At 37.4% G+C, this 22,782-nt stretch overlaps 1 protein-coding gene across 9 annotated transcripts in view; it reads right to left on the bottom strand.

The window, feature by feature from the left end:
* Window positions 1-22,782, bottom strand: part of CNOT1 (CCR4-NOT transcription complex subunit 1) — a 74,645-nt gene that overhangs the window by 45,265 nt on the left and 6,598 nt on the right. For all 9 annotated transcript variants that reach the window (XM_029925114.1, XM_029925120.1, XM_029925117.1 and 6 more), the window contains exons 2-15: window positions 16,380-16,487; window positions 15,701-15,799; window positions 15,306-15,374; window positions 15,163-15,217; window positions 14,009-14,212; window positions 12,311-12,479; window positions 10,143-10,269; window positions 9,893-10,003; window positions 6,822-6,992; window positions 5,936-6,063; window positions 3,409-3,649; window positions 1,804-1,923; window positions 915-1,037; window positions 576-727 (exon numbers count right to left, since the gene is read on the bottom strand). In XM_029925114.1, coding sequence (XP_029780974.1) covers window positions 576-727; window positions 915-1,037; window positions 1,804-1,923; window positions 3,409-3,649; window positions 5,936-6,063; window positions 6,822-6,992; window positions 9,893-10,003; window positions 10,143-10,269; window positions 12,311-12,479; window positions 14,009-14,212; window positions 15,163-15,217; window positions 15,306-15,374; window positions 15,701-15,799; window positions 16,380-16,487 — 1,877 coding nt within the window. The remainder of the gene's footprint in view (window positions 1-575; window positions 728-914; window positions 1,038-1,803; window positions 1,924-3,408; window positions 3,650-5,935; window positions 6,064-6,821; window positions 6,993-9,892; window positions 10,004-10,142; window positions 10,270-12,310; window positions 12,480-14,008; window positions 14,213-15,162; window positions 15,218-15,305; window positions 15,375-15,700; window positions 15,800-16,379; window positions 16,488-22,782) is intronic.

The following is a 22,782-nucleotide window of genomic DNA, read 5'->3' as shown; positions in this document are numbered from 1 at the left end:
GGCAATATTCCCCCAAAACGATGTAAAGATTCAACATAATCCCAGTAGGCTTCTTGACAACTTTGCAAAACAAACTGATCCTAAAATTCATATGGGAATGCAAGGGACCCAGAGCAGCCAAAACAATATTAAAATGAGAACAAAGTTGGAAGACTCATATTTCCCAATTTCAAATTTCACTGAAAAGCTACAGTATCGAGACAGTGTGGTACTGGCATAAGGATAGACATATATAGAACAAAGACCCCAGATATAAAACCCATAAATCATGGGCAACTTATTTTTCAAAAGACCATTTGAAAGAGAAAGAACAGTCTTTATAAATGGTGTTGGGACAACTGAACTTTCAAATGCAAAACAATGAATCTGGACTCCACCTCACATCATCCACCCAAAAAAAATCCATTCAAATGGAAAGAATATGTATTTTCAGTACAGTACTCTAGACTTAAAACCATCGAACTTATATAAGTTGCTGTTGCTTACACTTACTCAACCCTTCTTTCCCCAAAACAAGTTATTCATTTAGTCTGATCCCAAAACTAAATAGTCATATTTAAGCATGCTCTTCTTACCCAGCACAAGCTTGTAAACAGGCCAACATTGTTGCCAGAGTCTCTGGAGGAAGTTGAGCACTTTTGGGCTGATCCTTCTCTGGGGCAAGTCCACCCAAAATAGAAGGGCACCGTCTCTTTAAAAAAGTCATACATGCCTGGATAAAAGGCTCCTGGAAAATATAAAGTTTCCTGTTATATTTGAAATTGATCTTAACTGCTTTCACATTAAAGACTATTAAAGACAGTATGTCTAAAATCCACAATATGGTAACATTTCATTGCCATTTTAAAAGGTTGATTAGCTATTTTAGCCATCAAAATTTAAGAGCAGTAACAAATAGAACAAATCCTGCTTACTCCATGCTCTCGAATTTTATCTGTGAGCCACTTGTCAAGTTTGAGGTATTCACGACGTGAAGCAAGTGCAGCAAGGTCAATAACAAAGGCAAATGGAGTACCATTTAGCAGCATTGACAAGGCCTAAAGCAAAAGAATATTAGAAACTGTAAGTCAAGCAATTAAGTATCTTTCTATCACTCTGTCCTATTTTGTTTCTGGCTTTTATTTTCACAACGAAGTTTAAATATAACATTGCTAATATTTTCTTAGTCATATTTTTTTAAGCTTACTACAATTCAATGGTGTTTTAGTTCTTACATAAATTAAAAGCACATTCTAAAGGTGGGACACATGACTTGACCTCCAAAACAGACTTTATCCTGTGCTTAAAATAAATAAACCTAAAGAACCAAAGATACAAGGCATTTTTACTTCATTTTTTAAAATCTGAACTATGGCTTATTCTAACCTAACCACAACTGCAGTATCAGTACTATACACCTACTGGTCAAAGACATCAAGAGTCAGAGACTATTTGTCAAAAGATTCCATTAATGCTAATGAAATCTACAAAGAGGGTAAAACCCAACCAGTTTCTCCACAAATTACATCTCACAGATGACATCTGAGGCCAATTATCGCTTGCTTTAAAATAGCCTTGCAACTATCATAGAAGACCAAACAAAATTCAATCAAATGTAAACACTGAAAACTGAAAACATTTTTTACATTTCTAAAACCATTCTCCTTTCAATTCATTTCTACTTTACAAGGAAAACCTGTAAAGCTCAACATAATCTAGCTAAGAGCTAGTTAATTTGAATTATCCCTAAAGTATCTAGAGAACAGAAAAAAAATGTTTTTTTTTATCATTAATAAATAAAAGTGTCTGTCCCTCCAAGCTCACCTTCAAGTCCTGGGCCACATCAAGTATTCGAGACAATTTGGCCTGATCATACTGCTCCCCTCGCATGTACCATTCTGCCATTGCATGCATGATAAGTTGGCGGATTGAGGGAGACTGTCCCTAAGAAAATCGGGGTTACATATCAATAATGCTAAACATTTTCACAGGAACTACTATAAATTCCCAGCGAATTTTACTTGTTATATTTACATAATATTGAGATGTATGAGTTCAAGTTGATTGCAGTGACATTCTTTATAGGAAAGTCAAGTTATTTCCACATGTTCCAAATGAAAATCTGTCCCTAAACCCTGGGTCATATAGTGATTCAGTAAGTGTACCTGTCCTATAAAACATAGGCCACTACAATTTCAAACAGATTAGATGTGAGCATGGGGGTATATGAAATTTGCTTAATTCCTTTCCAAGTTATAAATTACTAGTTTACAGATTAAAAAAAAATAATTTATGGTAATCCTTTCTTATGTTGCACAGTGTAGTGTTCTATCAGTATTTCTAGGAATGATAATACTTGTACATTCTAAATCAAGCTATTTTCACAAATGAGAATGTTCTTTTTTTTTGGTCATTATTCAATTTCCTTTTTTTCCAGAAAACACCCTGACTTTGAGAACTGTTCTAAAGGCTCGCAGCTGAATAAGAGAATAAACAATCGTAATTTAGTAATCAGTTCTCATGGAAGCAACGGCAAGGCAATTGCTAGCACTGTATCTAAATCACTTCCCAGTACCTGTCCTAGGGGTACAGAAGATCCAAGTGAAACAGTATTCAACAAGGACTGAGGAGATGCAGCTCCTTTCCATCTACCCTTTGTACCTCATAGCTGTGGTGAGAAAGACCTAAAAATGTCTGGGCAGCAAACCTTTGGTTACATGGTTGCTAAAACTTTAGTCTCTAGAAATGGAGGGCTGATAGGAACAACATGGAACTAAAGCGACATTTTTCATTTATAAATGAGAGTTTAATGTTTTAAAAGCACTTATATATAATGTAGACTACACTGATAATAAAACTGATTCAAGAAAAAAAAAAATAGCCAGAAAAGGAACTTGATGTAAAGTGGTTGGTGATGCCATTTTTCCCCAATCTGTTTTTGCATTTCTCATTATTAAAAAAACAAGCTAAATTAGGGGGTGGAGGGGAGAAAGTATTTAAGTGTTACATATACTCTACTAAATTAAGTAGGGAAAGCATAGGGCTTAAAAGTCATTTCAGCAGAAACTAAAATAAAATTTAAAGGCTGGATTTGGATAAAAGAGAAAATAATGTCAATTTAATGGTTCTGTGATTTCCTCCCATTTACAGTTAAAAAGGGACAGAAATACCTTCTGGTTCCATGATAAATAATTAAAGCTCCAGCTGTTATCAAAAGCATAGTGGTGCCCCAGTAGTATGGAGCCTTCATATTTTTTTTTTTACTGCCTCCTTCTTCTTTGAAATTTTATACTTTAAAACTCACATGATGCGAAAAGATAAAATAGGCTTCACAGAAGTGCAACTTTTCCCAAGTGTCATATTCAAGGTTGACAATTTAGTTGAACATCTTCTACAAAATGACAAAAAAGACATATATTCATATCTTACCTGTCCATGCCATGCATAGTGCAAAATAATAGCAGAGTTAGGATGGTTTCCGAGGAAAATTGGCATCAGAGTGGAGATGAGCTCATGGCGCAAGGTGTGCCAAGAGGTGTTGATTTGCAGTAAGGCCAATACCAGCATGTCTGGACAGTGTTTAATGGGGAAGCTGAAGAGCTGTTTGACTTGCTCATACTGCCCCACCTCTGCAAGCCTCAGAAGAGATTCAATCAAATCCAAGCTCTTCCTAACAAGAATGGAAGTAAGATACTCCGTCAATGAAATCATAAATATACAAAAATCCACTTTCTAAATAAGTAATACCAAGTAGCATGACAAAACCAAGGTGTCATCTACTCAAATTTGAAAAATATTTAAACTGGTGTTCATATTAAAATTATATACTAGTATATCAGACTAATTTCAGAGACAGTCTAAGTTGACAGTAAGTGATGGAGAGGGGAACACTACAGACCACTTATATAATCATGGATCCTTCTTAGCAAAGAGATATCACAGATTTTTGTGATTAGTGTAAAAAATAGAAACAAACAATATCACAGAATTTAGTAATAGTCAAAAATCAAAAATATAAACATCGACCTAATTTACACATAGAAAATTCTTACACAAAAATACAGGCTGGACACTTACTTTGCTAAAGAATAGGAAAAACTTAAGTGCCTCCTGATATCAACCAAGTTCAGAAGTCCACAGCATCTCATATGCATTATTCTTGCCCCAAGAAGCTGAATGTGGTTGACTTTAATCAAACCTCAAAATCTTACTCTCCCCACAGTGCACGAAAACTATGGGGACAGAGATCAAACTAAACACCATGAGGAAACATCTATCCTATACCATAGGGTAGTCTAAAGGAGAAATGATCTGATCTGGTTACTTCATCAAATCAATGGCCAAAGTTGGATTTATTCTCAATGTTTTATTTTTGAGAGCAGGGGGAGGCAGAGGATCCGAACACAGACTCTGCGCTAACAGCAGCGAGGCCAATGTGGGGCTCAAACTCACGAACTGTGAGACCATGACCTGAGCTCAAGTCAGAAACTCAACTGAGCGTCCCAGTCACCCCTTAAACGTTACATTTTTAAAAAGATAGTGTGAAAAGGAAAACTGAAAGAATAAAAGAAACTATATGAACCCTGTCTGAACTCTTAATCACACAAACTATTAAAAGGTATTTTTGAGACAAACTTCAATATATTAAGTAATTGTTAAATGTAGTATGACATTTTGGATTTGTAAAATAAATACTGCTATACACATTAGACTTCATAGAAAAAAAAATCAAGCTTGCAAATCCAATGTTGCTAGCACTGGGAAAAGGATACATTTTATTTATTTTTTTTTTTTAAGATATATTTATTTTTGAAGAAAGAGAGAAAGCCAACCAGGCACTGAACATTCAGCGCAGAGCCCAATATAGGGCTCAAACTCACAAACCATGACACGATGGTCCAAGCCAAAATAAAGGGCTGTATGGTCAAAACCAAATGAGCCACCCAGGTACCCCAAGGACACATTTTAGAACAAACTACTGCTTGGGGTCAATCTTTCAGAACAGGGATCGGCAAACTACATCCACAGACCCCACTCACTGCCTATTTCACTAAATGTTTTGTTGAGAGAGCTACACCTCTATTTATATTGTGCTACCATAAAAGAGTTTAAGTACTTACTACAGGAGACCAAATGGCCAGAAAAGCCAGATGTTAACTAAACCTTCACAGGAAAAGTTTACCATCTTTTGGCTTTAGAAGATCTGGAAATATCGAAGGGCTTTAAGCTGCCCTAAAAATCCTACCCACAGGCCCCAAAATGCAGACAATCATCTGTTTTGTGTCAGGAAAGGGTCTCAGAAAACTACAGGCAGGAAAAAGAGGTAAGAAACATAAAGTTACCTTTGGGGAGCAATCAAGCTCATGTTCCCCTCTGTTGACGTGTGTCAATGTGTGAGCGTGAACGTGTGTGTGTGTGTGTGTGTGTGTGTGTATTTCAACAGTAATGGAAGTACTTTCACCATCCTTACCTCACATTCCTAGAGAGGAGTGACTTGAGTTCCAGGAGAAATACTGGGCCAGAGTCTGATTCTCCCTCAGAAATTAGGAATTGGAACTCAAATAAACTAGGTAATTTAGCTGAAAGGATTAGAATGGATGGGTTGGCCATCTTGAGCTACTTACAAAGGAAAGAAAGCAAGTAAATCTGTAGGTAGAAGAAAAGGATCTAATCTAAAGGAGAAGTACAAACCTCTTTTCCAATATTTGACAGTTTCAGAGACTACCCAGTGGCAGACCTTACAGAGGGAAAAACGTTAACTATCTAGTGGTAATGGGACTAACATTAGATTTTTCTCCATTAATAACATCTCTCTAAAAATTTAAAATAATTTGGCTCACTAAAAATACCATTTCAATGGGTAAAAGCTTTTAACTACATAGTTCCTCCCTATTAACTTTCTATTGCAAAAAAACAAAAGTTATCCTTTCAAGAAAAGTTGGAGGACAGTGTTTACCATGTGGCAATTTCTCGATTGTCATCCTCTGGCGGTGCTTTCAGAATATCAGTGGCAACCGTATGACAGGGATAGTCAGCAAAACAGAAGATCTCTGGATTTATAAGGGAATGCTGAATAAAAGAGAGCTGGAACAAGGGGGAAAAAAGTACTTAACCATCATTAAGTGACTGCAAATGCTATGAAAATCTGAAACATTTTCATTAGGCTAATCTCAATCATATTTTTTTAATGTTTTATTTATTTTTGAGAGAGAGAGAGACAGACAGACAGACAGTGTGAGCAGGGGAGGGTCAGAGAGAAGGAGACACAGAATCTATAAACAGGCTCCACACTCTGAGTTAGCGGTCAGCACAGAACCCACGAACCACGAGATCATGACCTGAGCTGAAGCCGGACGCTCAACTGACTGAGCCACCCAGGCGCCCTCAGCTAATCTCAATCTTAAAGTCACTAGAATGACAATTTCTCTTTAAAACATTAATTATCTGTTCATTTAAAGCCATAGACAATTGAAACAGAAGAAAAGTATAATCTTTTCAAAACTCACAAGTCTGCTAACTACACAAAGCAAATTCTACTTTTTTTGTTTTTAATTTTATTTTTGAAAGACAGACATGGGGGGGGGGGGCCTTCGGAGAGAGGGAGACACAGAATCTGAAGACAGGCTTCAGGCTCTACAGCTCAGAGCCTGACACGGGGCTCGAACTCATGAACCGTGAGATCATGACCTGAGCTGAAGTCAGACGCTTAACCAACTGAGCCACCCAGGCGCCCCCAACAAATTCTACTTTAAAACAATGTTTTAGTCAGTGGATAGATGGCACTACAGAAAGAATAAGTCATTATTTGCTTCCTCTTCCACACCTAAACACCATTTGCTCACCTGGCCTTCTGCATGTTTCCAAGGTCTATATATGAGGTCAACTGGGAACACTTCCATTCCTAGACCCCTCTGAATGCCATAAACCACATTATGAAGTCCTTTACTATCACGAATTTGAAATCCAGGATGGTCCAGTTCATAAGTTACTTCCTTGAAATTCAAACTCGGGTTCTAAAACAGAAAAACAGTTCAAAATCGAATGAACAAAAAGTGTAAATATTTTTATGCTTTATCCAAAGAGCCAAATTAAATCTGAAATTAAGATCTTCTGATTATAAACTCAAAATAATCATAATCTGGCATTTCTAGAGACTTAGAAAAATAAATACTTAATATTCAAAATAAACTGGCTCTACTAGTGAGGCAGTCCAACCTTTTGGTTCATGACATACTTCTGACTAAGGGAGTATGTAAAACAGAACTCTCTCTTCCCATACTTAGTCCAACAAATACCTCCATCCCAGTCTGGCAAAACTCTTCAATCAATGAGTCTTTGTCATTAAGCCAAGATTCTACTAACCTGGAACAAAGTAGTAAAGATAAATCATTTATCACAAATACCATTCTTTTTAAAAAGGTTGTTCTTTGCTGTTTTGTTTTTTTTTTTTTTTTAGGTTTATTTGTTTTTTGAGAGACAGAGAGAGACAGTGCCAGCTGGGGAGGGGCAGAGAGAGTGGGAGAGACTGCCAAGCAGGCTTTGTGCCAACTACGCAGAGCCCTCCCACGTAGCTCTCTCTCACAAACCATGAGATCAAGACCTGAGCCAAGATGAAGAGTCAGAAGCTTACCCGACTGAGCTACCCAGGCACCCCCAAATACCATTCTTAATTAACTAAAGATCTCCCCAGAAAGCATACCAATTGTATGCATCACAAAAAATGATCTAAATTCTTTATGTCAAAATGACTGAAAATTCCACTGAAAAAAATGATCTATGAAAAGGTACTCAGAAAAGTATGGGACTCCTTAAGAAAATATAAAGCAAAGTTGACAAGTTTACAGAAAATAATTTGCCACTCTGTACAAAGTACTAAGTTTACTTGATGCCTAAAAAGAAAAAGGATGTCCACACTTTGTATTTAAAACTCCTCAAAGCATCATGGCCAGTTTAGTTTTGCTCTAAGGTGACCCCTTTAAAGTCATGAAGACATTAATGCTTGCTTTGTATAAAGCAACGTACAGGGGTGCCTGGGTGGCTCAGCTGACTTCAGCTCATGAGGTCATGATCTCACGGTACATGGTATAAAGCCTCATTTCAAGCTCTGCACCAAAAGAAAAGAGACTACTTGGGATTCTCTTTTTCCTCTCTCTGCCCTAACTCACTCGTTTTCTCTAGTAGAAGAAAAAAAGCAATCGTACAAACTTCAAATTAAGTGTTCACTACAAGCCAACAAGAACAGTGAGAAAATAAGATTCTGTTTTCCTTTCTAAGATTTGTCTGAATGACTGTGACAGAACACAACCATTAACATACTATTAGATAGCATTATCCCTGAGATGAATTTGGTAAATCCGCAGGTAGTTTGGTAACACTGTAAGAATCCCCTATGGTTTCTTCCTCTTTATCTTCAGTGAGCAATGGAGAAAAACAACATCATTGACCCAAAATGTATCTGAAATGTTTTTCTGCTTCTGTCTTCCAAAAATGTAGAGAATGGGCACCTGGATGGCTCAGTTGGTGAAGCATCCAACTTCGTCTCAAGTCATGATCTCACAGTTTTTGAGGTCGAGCCCCACATGGGATTTGTGCTAAAAGTGCAGAGCCTGTTTCAGATTCTCTGTCTCCCTCTCTCTCTGCCGCTGCCCCACTCACGCTCTTTCTCTCAAAAATAAACACTAAAAAAGTTTTATTGCACTTTTTTTTTGGTGTACAGAAAATTCTACTGTACGAGAAGAAAAAGGAAGGAAGAAAAGAGATTATTAACACAAGTGTTCAAACCCACAGTGCAGGGCACTCCATTTTATAGCCTTTTACAGTATCTAAAATCAGAAAATAGGTTCAGATAACATGAAAATACTGTCCTTTTCTATAATTTTTAAAGAGAAGTTATTTTCAATAAGGCAATAAAGTATAATAATGAAACTACTGGGTGAAAAGGGTATGTTTTCACTTTTGCATGACAACCACAAGATAAAAACAAAACGGTACTGGCTTATCCAGAAGTGATGAGACTATGCCTTTATTTTAGTTTCCATTTTCCAAATTTTCTGCCATGATCAAGTATTATTTTATCGTATTACTAAAGGAGAATGGATCTAAACACTCTTAACTCCACCTACAATTAAGAAAAATTTAAAGAGCCATGGTGTTGTTAATGGTAAGGTAATATAGACAACTATAACCCAACTCCATCTATGTTACAAACATAGAAAACTAAAACTGAGAATTAGGATAAATAATTTGAGAAAAAGAATGTTATAACAGGTATATGTAATCTTTAATGTTATATTTTGCTCCTTGACATTTTATGAACGAGACTAAAGACCTTACACCTTGACTCCACTATTCTCCCATTGACTAAATTTCATCACTCTCTTTTAAAAGCTCAAAGCTTCGTTCCAACAAATTTTATTTAAGCATTTTAACATTTTAGGAGAGGTACTTTATCTGGGGGCCAATTATTTAGTTTGTGGATATTCCAGAAGGGAGAGTAGTAAGACAAGTATGGATTTTTATTATCCTTACCCACCATAAAAAAGATAGCAGGATTTCTGTTGCACTTCCCAGAAAACATTCAGAAGGCCTCCTTTCTCAGTAATTCTTTATACAATCCTTACTTTGCAATAAATCTGTCCCTCCAAAATAACCACACCAGGACTCCACAAAATTACCTTAGTAGTATCACTTAGAACTGCACAGCAACAACTCCTAATGAACAAAACTGGTATTTGATTATGAACTATCTCCAGTACATAATCATCTTGGACACTTCATTACTTTGGAGTCAATGAAGTCGGGATCCCCAAAACACTACTCTTTAGTCAGCAGACTTTTATTCGTTAAAATTTGCTTTCTTTGGGCTCTATCATATTAGCATCATGAATATAAAATCATGATTACATGTACTCACCAGTTCTTTTAGAACATCAATCAAGACTTCTACATTCCATGTGTGTGCCTGTGCTCCGTCACTTTTATCTTTTCCATCACTCCAGATCCCACTGCCAGGAGCAGAGATACTCTGTACAAGTAGAATTAAACAAAACCCAACTACTTAATTTGTTCAGCTCTGGTTGGTAGAACAATCATACTATAATTTAATAAACTAAAAAGTGAAGGATTTTAATTCACATTATAAAACTGCTGATTTCTACACTTACCTGTAATGGAATTCCATCTGTCAATCCTGAATGAGTTCGAGCCATCATTCCCAAAACCCTGGCAACCTGGGCAGCTGTGACCTCCCGGACACCAAATTGCATGATTATATTGCGACATTCTTCAATACTAAAACAGAAAATAAAGTTCAAGAAAACACTCCCATCCTTACTACCAAAAAATACGAAATGCTATTACAAGCCTTAAGTGAAATCCTTAGACTTTTACTAATATCAGCTTCATTCCATGTTACTTTCATATAGCTAGGAATATAAAAACCACTTACTTAGCTAAGAAAACAGGAAATCTTCTTTCTTTTTTTGCTGTATCCATATTAGAAGATGGCTATGAACTGAATCTATCACGGTAATCATTTCATAACACATGTAAATCAAACCATCATACTATATGCTTAAACCTGTACAGTGATGGCTGTCAACAATTTCTCAATAAAACAAGAAAGAAAAAGGAAAATGGCCAAAGTTTAAAAGGTCAGGGGAAGACGGGTGCCTGGGTGGCTCAGTTGGTAGAGCACCCAACTCTTGGTTTTGGCTTAGGTCATGATATCATGGTTCATGGGTTCAAGCCCCCCATATCTAGCTCTGTGCTGACAGTGCAGGGCCTTCCTGGATTCTCTTTCCCCCTCCCCAAATTGCATGGTCTCTCTCAAAATAAACAAACAAATAAATAAATAAAAGTAAAATATTGATACTCAGGGGACCTGGCTGGCTTATTCGGGAAAGCATATGACTCTTAATCTAAGGGTCATGAGGGAGGGTGAGCCACATGTTAGGTATAGAGATTACAATAAAATTTTAAAATAAAATAAAAGGTGAGTTTGATTATTCTGATATGAAGACAGCCTTGAAAATGCACCCTAACGTTGCTACTCTGCACCTTAAAGTTTAACTAAACAATTTTATGCCAGGCACACATGCATACCAGCAAATACATTCTTTTAAATACCTGGAAATTTGGTTTGTATGAAGAGTTTTAAAAGCATTAGAAGCTGGGGCACAAGGGTGGCTCAGTCAGTAGAGCGTCTGACTTTGGTTCAGGTCATCATCTCATGGTTCTTGAGTTCAAACCCTGCATTGTGGCTCATTGCTATTAGCACAGAGCCTCCTTTGAAACCTCTGTCCCTCCCCTGCTCTCTGCCCCACTCCACCCCTTCACACTCACTCTCAAAATTAAACAAATACTAAACAAAAAAACACAAACATTAAAAGCTACATTTAAAGTCAAAGCAATGCATGTTAATATCCTTAATTAACACTCAGGAAAATAGTGACAATCCACTTAATCACAATCCTGAGTGCTACCAAAAGAGTGAAACTACTAGCAAATGAGAAAAACATTCAAAAGGCAGCTATAAAAAGAGGGAGAAAAGGAAGGTACAGTGGCAATTTGAAGGTGCAGGGAGGAAAGAGAAAGTTAAACACCTGAAGTAGGATACGATACAATTTCCATTAACACTTACCTCAATGCTCTCTCCCCTGCAAAAGTTAAAATGTCTATCCTGGCAACTAGGATAGGAACCTATGATTTTTAAATTTGAGAAACTGGAGGTAGAGAAAGACACAGAAATTTAGCCACCATGATATTTACAGCTCTCACCAAAACTAGGAGAGGCATACCTTAGAGATTTTGTAGGTCCACTTCCAGACCACCGCAATAAAACCAAATGAATTTTTTGATTTCTCAGCATATATGTTATGTTTACACTATACTGTAGTCTATCAAGTATGGAACAGCATTAAGTCTAAACAAAATGTACATACCTTAATTTAAAAGCACTTTTTGGTAAAAATTGCTATCACCTGAGCCTTCGGTGAGTTGTAATCACTGATTATAGAGAGCCGTAACAAATATAGCATGAAAAAGTTTCAAATATTGTGAGAATTATCAAAATGTGACAGAGACACAAAGTAAGCACATGTTATTGGGAAAATTCTGCCTGCAGACGTCCTCAACACAGGCACTGTCTGTGAAGCACAATAAAGTGAAGCATAGCAAAACAAGGTATGTTTGTATGTGGAAGATTAAATTTGGAAGTAAAATTCTTAAGAAGCAAAGATAATAACAGATTAAGTAATCTGAGGAACTTGCCTTAAAGAATTACATATTTGACACAGGAGTAAACAGAAATTGAGCGTATCTTACTACCAACCTTGCACAAAAGCCATAGCCTACTTCCTGCATGAAGTCAGCCAAGGAACTCTCCATCATGGTTTTAGCTACCCCTCCGGAATCAGGCAGGATCCTGTCCATTAGAATGTCCCGTTTTTCAGGGTATAAAAGTGGTGCAAGCACCACGGGACAGCGTTCCTGGGGAAAATCTAAAGGAGGAAAAGATCAATTGCTATACTGGTTAAAAACAAACTATCCTCATTTACAGTCTTTAAAAGCCCCAAATCTGAATCTTCCACAAGTTCATATTCAAAGGTTATTCCAGCTAGCCAAAGTTACAACTTTAAAACCAATTCTAAAATCTGAATGTTTTCTCGTCACAAGAATTGCTCAAGTATATTCCTAAGTTTTTAATCCTAGGATCCCAGTATCTAGTGACCAATTTACAACCTAAACATTACTTTAATATTTGATAGGATTAACTATCAGTTCCCATACAAAAAAAAATCAGAGACCATTAAATTTTCATTGTCTATTTTATCACTGATGAGAAAACGCCCTATCACTAATAAAGTTAATGCAGTTTTAAAATTAAGTTATTTAAACACTAAAAAGCAAAGTAACAGTGGAAATGGACAGTGGTTACTTTATAATTAAAGATTTGTTTTAGGGAAGCCTGGGTGGGTCAGTCGGTTGAGTTATGATCTCACAGAGTTTGAGCCCCAAATCGGAGTTTGAGCCCCAAATCGGGCTTTGCAGAGATAGTGTGGAGACTGCTTGGGATCTCTCTGCCAAACCCTTCTCTCAAAAATAAACAAACAAACTTTAAAAAACATATTTAGGAGCGCCTGCGTGGCTCAGTCGGTTAAGTGTCCGGCTTTGGCTCAGGTCATGATCTCACGATTCATGGGTTTGAACTAGCTAACCGCTAGCTCAGAGTCTGGAGCCTGCTTCACATTCTGTATCTCCCTCTATCTCTCTGACTCTCCCCTGCTCGTGCTGTCTCTGTCTCTCAAAAAAAAATTTTTTTTTAATTTAAAAAAAAAACATGAAAAAATTTTTAAACATTTAAAAAAAGATTTGTTTCAGAAAGACTACTATATCTCTGTAAAAAACATAGGGCAAAAGAATGGCAACAATAGAAGCAAGAGTTCTCTTAGCATAGCAATTCGAATAGCCAAACAGTGTGGCGCCTGGGTAGCTCAGTCGGTTAAGCCTCCGACTTTGGCTCAGGTCAGATCTCACAGTTCGTGGGTTCGAGCCCCACGTCGGGCTCTGTGCTGACAGCTAGCTCAGAGCCTGGAGCCTGCTTCCGGTTCTGTGTCTCCTTCCCTCTCTGACCCTACCCCTCTCATGTTCTCTCTCTGTATCAAAAATAAATAAAACATTAAAAATATATATTCGAATAGCCAAATAAGCAAAGTGAGTGTATCAATAACGACCAACTTTTTTTTTTTTTAAGTAAAAGAACATGTCACCAATAGTATAGTCTCCACCACCCCAAGAGAGAAGACTACATAGAAACATACCAAGTCTTAACTGAGATTGTATCTACATGACAAGATTACTAAAGTTATGTTCATGTTACACCTCTTCCATGAGGCTTTAACATTTATATTTAAAATTAAAACTACTTCCTTAAAAAAAATTGCCAACTTATAGAAAGATAAATCATGGTCTTCATTTATATTCTAAAATCCTTTTAAGTATCTTTTATAAGCAACAGACACTCCTTTACCTCTGCGCAGCGTCTTAAGAAAAGCGTCTATCTGTTCCTGTCCAACTCCAAAGGCTCCCTTCTGCCCAAAGAGGAGATGGGAGAGGAGGAGATGTAGGACCTCTATTGCTATATCTTGGAAGCCACCTTCTTGATTTCCACTGACGTCTGCGTCAATGTAAGAACGCAGAAGATCAGGAAGCTTCTGTTTGATAAACTGGGCAGCTAGAAGTCAGGTAAAGCAAAAATCACAAGTTACCACAATGGGTAAAAAGCCACATCAGAACATGGATGCCCATCATTCTTATTCACCAACTCACCCTTCACCTTCTAATATTTTCACACTCTAGGTGGCAAATATAAAATAAGAGACCAACTGCTGAGGGCTGGTGGGAGGGGGAAATGGAGAGCTGTTTAGTGGGTAGAGTGTTTCAGTTTTGCAAAACAAAAAAGTTCCAGACATCTGTTACACAACAATGTGAATACAGTTAATATTACTGAACTATACATTTAAAAATGGTTATGAAGGAGGGGGTGCCTGGGTAGCTCAGTCAGTTAAGCACCCAACTCCTGATAACAGCTCAAGTTGTGATCTTACAGTCGTGAGATGGAGCCCCACATCGGGCTCTACAAAAACAGCATGAGCTGCTTGGGATTCTCTCTACTCCATCCCCCACTCATATCCTCTCTCAAAATAAACACTTAACTAAAAAAATAAAAATAAATGCCTATGAAACTGTTTCATATTTTATATTTTTATACTTATATATATTTTTACTATGCAGACATACATTCATTCAAGAGGCCAAAAGAAAATAATGTGAGATTATCTTACTCTCTCTATATATCTTGGTGCCTCAGGATTCAAAAACTCACTGATTTTAAAGAAATAACTTCACTACAGGATCTTTAAGAAAAAAGAACTGGGGCGGGGGGTGGGGGGGGTATCACTCGCCTGGGTGGCTCAATTGGTTAAGGGTCCGGCTTCAGCTCAGGTCATGATCTCATGCTTCGTGGGTTGGAGCCCTGCATTGGGCTCTGTGCTGACAGCTAGCTCAGAGCCTGGAGCCTGTTTCCAGATTCTGTATCTCGCTCTCTAGCTGACCCTCCCCTGCTCACACTGTCACTATCTGTCAAAAACAAATTAAAAGCATTAAAAAAAAAAAAGAACTTACCGAAACCTCTAAGATCTGAACTAGAAGAATTCAAGAGGGCAAGGCCAAAAATTACCTGAAACAAGGAGGGTTAAAGTGACCAAAGAGTCGAGCAGTCGTTTTTAATTCCAATTTTGCATGTATCTTCTCTTTTAATCACTTACCTCTTGTACTTTGCTTAATTTGAGAACTTTACTCAGCTGGGCAAATAAGTGGGGTGCAGGCTTTAAACTCTGAAACAAAACATAAATTTATTTCAAAACAAGAAGAACCTAAAAACAAGACAAACTTATGATTTTCAATGTTTATAAAAGCCATCTATTCACCCACATCTGTAGTGATGCTAAAAACAATACACCGTGTCCTAAGAACTACAGAATGACAAGCCTTTGCATGATCTGGTTTTAGTTAAGTTTCTATTTGACTTTGTTAGAAAGCTAAAAAACCCTAAAGTAACTACTGAAATTTTTAAATTAAGTATGTCATTATTAGATCAAGATTTAAGGTCTTTTCAGAAAGTCACATTCTTAGGACTACTAAAGATAAAAGCAATACTAACCTTCTGATAGTGCAATGGATTATCAATGGCATAGGACAGCGTCGAGATAAAATTTGGCTTTGTAATCAGCGACGCACACTCCTGAATCAGAAACTGAGTCTTTAAAAATAAAAAGTGAACTGTCATTAGCATTAACATTCATCTTCTTCACAAACAGATCCAGAGGTGCCCAGAATACTGAAGTGTAACTTAATATTGGATATTGTTTCTACATTATCAAATCAGCTTTTAAAATCACATTTAAACTCGTAGACTCTATAAGCAACAAGTGTTAAACCAACACTTATACATAATAGAGTCCAATGACAAGATATCTATACGGAATAACATCATGACAGACTACTGCCAGATTGAAAATCAAGCCAAAAAAAAAACTCAATCTAGAAAAAGACAGTCTCTGGGCCTTACTTGTCAAGCAGGATTTCCCCTCCCACTCCTGCTTCCTGCAGGCAGGCCTGATATCCAGCAATCTAAGCCTGAACTAGGTAGTTGTCAAGGTCTATGGTCAGACAGGAGAAGGGAAGGATAAAATGAGATCAAGTCCCAATACCTTTTAGCCATTCAGCTAAGATTACCTCTGGACGATTTGTGTATGTGATTTGATACATCTACTATGCCCAAAATGCAATTTGTTGAACAATTAGATCGAAGTAAACATAAGCTCTGTAAGCCCCAATACCTGATGAAAATCTTTGCCACTGCTTTTACCATCGCCACTGAAATCCACATGCGAAAATAGGCAGCGTAATAAATGCCTGTCTGCCTCAGGACCGTGCCGATTCACAATCTAAAAAGACCAAAATTATGAATTTATAGTCAACATTATGGAGGATTAAAAAAAACTGGGGCACCTGAGTGGCTCAATCCGTTGATTGTAGGACTTTAACTCAGGTCATGATCTCACAGTTCATGAGTTTGAACCCTCCATCGGGCTCGCTTCTGTCAGTGCAAAGCTTACAGTGCAAAGCTTACATGTCCCTCCTCTCTGACCCTCTCCTGCTGGAGTGCGCACATGCACGCGCGCTTGCTCACTCGCTCGCGCTCTCTTTCTCTCTCACTCACTCACTCACTCAAAAATGGATAAATATTTTTAAAAGGATTAAAAATGTCTCTAGGCAAATCCCAAGATAACATTAATTTTTCATGTTGAATAAGAGTTACTGGGGAAAAACAGATAAAAGTGTTACTAGAATTAATGAAATAGAGGTATGAATATCTTATAATTAAAAGTTTTTTAAATGTTTCGTATAGTCACTGGCAGGAAAAAAGACAAGAAGAAATAGTCCATATATAACTGTGTGCACTTTGTTCAAGATCTAAATCAAAACACCAAGTAGTATACATGTACTAAAAATACTAAGTGGTTGGTTTTTTTTTAAGTTGTAAGGCAACAATTTTGTGACAAACTGGAGTTATAAGAGTATCACTTTTACTGTGCATTATTTGTACCCTAAATACCTAACGAAAAATCTAACACAACTGTAACTCATTACAATAGCGTACAAGGCAAGGCTCTACAAAACCCAGTCTGACTTTAGTACTTTATTTAGATGCTGCCCCTGGGCTCTATTAGTTTCTTGCTGTTTCTCAAATTTACCAATGTTACGGCTGTTCTAATTAGAAAGCCTGAAAGCGCTAACATGAGCTGTTCTATCAGTTTCATAACTACATGACTTGCCCCATCTCCCCTTCACGCTGCATACTTTTCACCATAACATTTATTTATTTTTTTCTATTTATTTTTTTAACATATGCAATTATTTTCCATCATTTACACTACAGTAGTTACAATAACACTCCAAACAGAAAAGCAAAGTAAAAAATCAAAACCCAACTTCTATTTCATGTAATTAGACTTATACAGAAATTAGAAGGTTAAGTAACAACTAGTTAATCACCTAATTTCACAGCTATCTGAAGTGGCGATCGTTATATAGCAGCTTATCTATGATACACTCAAGATACATGATACAATTTATTGCTTGTAATAAACTAAAGCTAAGCTAAAGTTTAAAGCTAAACTTTAAAGCTAAAACACAGCCTGCTTAATACCTTTCCTTAAATCGCACCTCTATACTACAATATACTTGAGGTCCATGCAAAAAAGTAGCCACCTTTTATATAGGAAATGGATGATTAAGTCTTTGGTGTTGTAAATGCAACTTCATTTAAGCATAACCACCCCCACCACCAAAAAAAGAAGAGGGGGGAAAAAAAGTAACGAAAATAATAAGGGAAAAACCCAAGACACACTTCCTAGGGGAAGAACAAACAAAAAAAAAAACCCAGCATGTAATTTCTGTCCTTGACGGAATGTAATAAATAAGCAAACACCACCAACAAGCAAAACAAGTACTACAATGTAAAAACATTTAAAAAAAAAAAGGGACAACCCTCTCACATGCATAAATCACAGCTAGTCTAGGAAAGAGCTTAATGCATTTTAAGTACAGAGTAATCATTCTTATTAAATGCTTTTTAAAAATATTATAAGTAACATACTTTAGGGGCGCCTGGGTGGTTCAGTTGGTTGAGCGTCCATCTTTGGCTCAGGACATGATCTCGCAGTTCGTGGGTTGGAGCCCCGTGTCAGGCTCTGGGCTGACAGCTAGCTCAGAGCCTGAAGCCTGTCTTCAGATTTTGTGTCTCCCTATCTCTCTGACCCTCCCCTGCTCATGCTGTCTCTCTCTCAAAAATAAAATTAAAAAACATTTAAAATTAAAAAAAAAATAACACTTTAGGCTAAGTACAGTGCTGAGCTCCCTTGATTTAATCTTCAACAGCTCTGCCAAGATTTACTGCAATTTTATAGATGAAGAGTTGAACACTTAAATCAGACAACTTGAGTATCAAATCTCATAGTCGAAGAGTTGGGAAATCTGGAGTCATAGTCCAAGTCCAAAGCCTATGCTCTTTGTATTGTATCATAATTATGTGGTAGCTGACTGAGTTAGCTTATTTCAGTTTCAATTTTCTCCAGCCAGAAAATACAAGCTAAATAGGACCAATTTTACACTGTCCCACAGAGATCATCAGGTTAAAATCAATAAAATAAGATAATCGAGCAGAATTCCTGTATGTCTAAAAACTACTGCGACCGTATTCACAATATACTGGTTCCATGAGTTTTTACAGTTCCTTAAGTCCTATAAAGGCAGAGATTATTTTTTTCTTAACCCCTGAAATGCAGAAAACATTACCTTAAAGGGCCAATAGAAATTAATTAGGAAAAAAATTTTTTTAATTTAAAAAATTTAAAAAAAAATTAATTAAGAATAAAATGATCTATGTTCCAACTAAATAGACCTCTCACTCAAATAAGCAAGAATATCTGGCTTAACAAAAATCTGAATACGTGCTACATACTATTCAAGGTACAGCAAATACAGCAGGAGAGGAGACCAAAAGGTTCTCTAGCTCTCATGCAGTTTATTTTCACAGGGGGAAAAGTATGAAATTGTTCTGATAAGATTAACTGTCCTATTTTTTAAAAAACAGGCACGGTGATTTTTAAAAACAGGCCTGGGTGGCTCAGTCAGTTAAGCATCCAACTTCGGCTCAGGTCATGATCTGGCGGTTCATGTGTTTGAGTCCCATGTCTGGCTCTGTGCTGACAGCTCAAGGCCTGGAACCTGCTTTGAATTCAGTGTTTCCCACTCTCTCTGCCCCTCCTCCACTGATGCTCTGTCTCTCTCTCTCTCAAATAATGAATAAACATTAAAGAGATTGAAAAAAAAAAAGGAGATGTGATATTGACAGGAGGGGAGTGGTGCCTCAGGAAGGCCTTCTCTAAAGATTTAACATAAACTGAGGTGACAACAACCACACTTAGAGCTGGAGGAAAGAGCATTAGAGGCAAAATGTAAATAGTATGTAAATGAATTTAATAACAAAAAAGGAAAAGGAAAGCCAAATTAATTAATGAACCCACTGACTTAACTGGTACTGTTACATCAATCTAAAAGATGGAAGACATATTCCACTAGACCCGTTGTCACAGCCAGAAAGAAAAGAAAAGAAGAAAAAAGAGAAGAAAAGAGAAGAGAAGAGAACTTTTTGTTATAACTAGAATAAGCAGAATTTTAAGAAGCTCCCTTCTTGGGGCGCCTGGTTGGCTCAGTCAGTTAAGCGTCCGACTTCACTTCAGGGGATGATCTCATGGTCTGTGGGTTCACTCAGAGCCTGGAGCCTGTCTTGGGCTTCTGTATCTCCCTCTCTGACCCTCCCCTGCTCCTACTGTCTCTCTTTGTCTCTCAAAAATAAATAAAAAACATTTTTTTTAAAAAAGGCTCCCTTATCATTTACACTTTCTATAATTTTACAACTTTTACAGACATTCAGTCTTAACAACAACCCTCAGTATATATAGACAAACAATACCGTGTTATTACAAATATGGGTTTTCTTTGTTTATTTTAAGAAAACCAAGGTTGAAACGATAAAAGACAAATGTCACACATAACTTACTGGACAGCGGTAGGATCAGGTGTGTTTTATAGCTGCTAGATGAAGGAAATATTCATTCTGTGATACCATGCTGCCGTACATTAGAAGCAACTTTTTTCTTCTAAAACTAAAGTGATATTTCGGGGGCACCTGGGTGGCTCAGTTGACTATCCACCTCTTGAATTCAGCTCAGGTCATGATCACAGAGTGGTAGGATTAAGCCCCACATAGGACTCCATGCTGAGCATGAAGCCTGCCTAAGATTCTCTCTGGTCTCTCCCTTTGCCCCTCTCTCCTTCACTTGTGCTCTCCAAAATTTAAAAAAAAAAAAAAAAATTAATGCTTTCATTTAAAAAAAATCAAGTGGTATTTAAAAAAATATGATCTTGGATTACAAAGATGTTAAGGCCAAGGTTTTATTGATCCCAAAAGTCCAAATCCTATGCATTTTTACTTAAAATTCAAACCATCCAGGGTACCTGGGTGGCCCAATCGGTTGCTTAAGTGTCTAACTCTTGATTGCGGCTCAGGTCATGATCTCACAGTTCATTGGATTGGGCTCTGCACTGACAGTGCTGGGATCCCTGCTTGGGATTCTCTCTCCTTTTCTCCCTGCTTCCCCCTCTCCGCAATTTCTCTCTCAACCCCTCTCTCTCTCAAAAAAGAAAATCAAATCATTCCATCCATTGTACAGGGGAGACCAGTAAAATAATTCAAAGTTTTAGTTAAGTAACTACATTACAATCTGATAACAAAATCTGTAGGCTACATTAAAAATAAATTAACTATACCAAAGTCATTCCACAATACTTCTGTAATCTTATCTGTGGCTAGAGTAACATATTTCCATTTAGAAATCACACATAAAGAGGAAAATTAACAATGCATTTATGATGGCAGAGATTGAGAAAATCATGCGAAATGGTTAGAAAAATGGGGTACTATCTGTCTTAGAGAACCTGAGGGAGGATTAAAGACATAATTGTGTAAAGGGTAATTACATGAAATAATACATCTTATACAGTAAGAGCCCCAAACATTTATTTTAGCTCATTATAAGGAAATGCCTAATAAAGGTTGTCCACAAATGGTAATAAGTAATCTTACAAGGTAATCAAGGAACTTTCATAGTCAAAACAAGAAAACATCGTTCTCTATTACTTTACTATTAACTTAGTAAATCCTTCTTTTCGGGGAATATTGATAGAGAAGCAATTATCTGTTGATCATATCTATCTTCAATCATAGCCATTATAAAAACAGATTTTATGTATTTACATATGGATACAGATTTTCACACAAACTTAAAAAGATTAGGGGCGCCTGGGTGGCTCAGTCAGTTAAGTGTTTGACACCTGATTTCAGCTCAGGTCATGATCTCACTGCTGGTGGGTTCAAACCCTGTGCTGACAGCTCAGAGCCTGGAGCCTGCTTCGGATACTAGGTCTCCCTCCCTCTCTCTGTCCCTCCCCTGCTTGCACTGTCTCTGTCTCAATAAATAAAGACTAAAGAGGGGCACCTGGGTGGCTCAGTCAGGTACGCGTCCAGCTTCGGCTCAGGTCGTGATTTCAGTTTGTGGGTTCAAGTCCCACGTCAGGCTCCGTGCTAACATCTCAGAGCCCGGAGCCTGCTTCCGATTCTGTGTCTCTCTCTCTGCCCCTTCCCTACTCATGCTCTGTTTCTCTCTGTCTCAATAATATGTAAACATTAAAAAAAATTTTTTAAAGACTGAAGAAATTAAAAAAAGAAAAGATTCTCTCTCTCTCTCTCTCTCTCTCTCTCTCTCTCTCTCCCTCTGCCCCTCCCCAGCTTGGTCGCTTGTTCTCTCTCTCGGGTAAAATACTTTAACAGATGAAGAGTTGATTCTTTTAAATGAGCAAAGAAAAGTGGTTTCTTGAAATGGAATTTACTCCTGGTGAAGATGCTGTGACGATTACTGAAATGACAACAAAGTTTAGTTTATCAACTTAGTCAATAAAGCAGTGGCAGGGCTTGAAAGGACTGGCTCCACAATTCTGAAACGATTTCTAATGCAAATAAAATACTATCAAAAGGCATAAAATGCTACAAAGAAATCATTCGTAAAAGGAAGAGTTGATCCATGGTAAGAAATTGCCATAGCCACCTCAACTTTCAGCAACCATCAGATGCCTGCCTGCATTGGGCTCTGTGCTGACAGCTTGAAGCCTGGAGTCTTCTTTGCCTTCTAGGTATCCCCCTCTCTCTGCCCCTCCCGCACTCCTGCTCTGTCTCTCAAAAATAACCGTTAGTAAGAAAATTTTTTAAAAAATAAATAGAAAAAATACATCAAATCTTAAAAATACATGAGCTCCCGGGGTGCCTAGAAGGCTTAGTCAGTTAAGCATACAACTTATAATTTTGGCTCAGGTCATGATCTCAGTGTAATGAGATCAAACTCCACATTGGGCTCCATACTCAGCACAGAGCCTGCTTGGGATTTTCTCTCCCTCACCCCCCCTCCCCTACTCACATGCTCTTGTGCTCTCTCTCAAAGAAAAAAGAGCTCCTAAGAATGCTAAAAAATTCATGTTCATGGTCATGTTTTGAAGACGCTAGTAAAGAAGTCACTTTGAAAACTGGCAAATAGGGGCGCCTGGGTGGCTCAGTCGGTTAAG

Source organism: Suricata suricatta, chromosome 16, assembly GCF_006229205.1.
Source record: "Suricata suricatta isolate VVHF042 chromosome 16, meerkat_22Aug2017_6uvM2_HiC, whole genome shotgun sequence".
Lineage (NCBI taxonomy): Eukaryota > Metazoa > Chordata > Mammalia > Carnivora > Herpestidae > Suricata > Suricata suricatta.
Note: the sequence above shows the minus strand (reverse complement) of the source record. Positions and strands in the feature narration are given on the sequence as shown.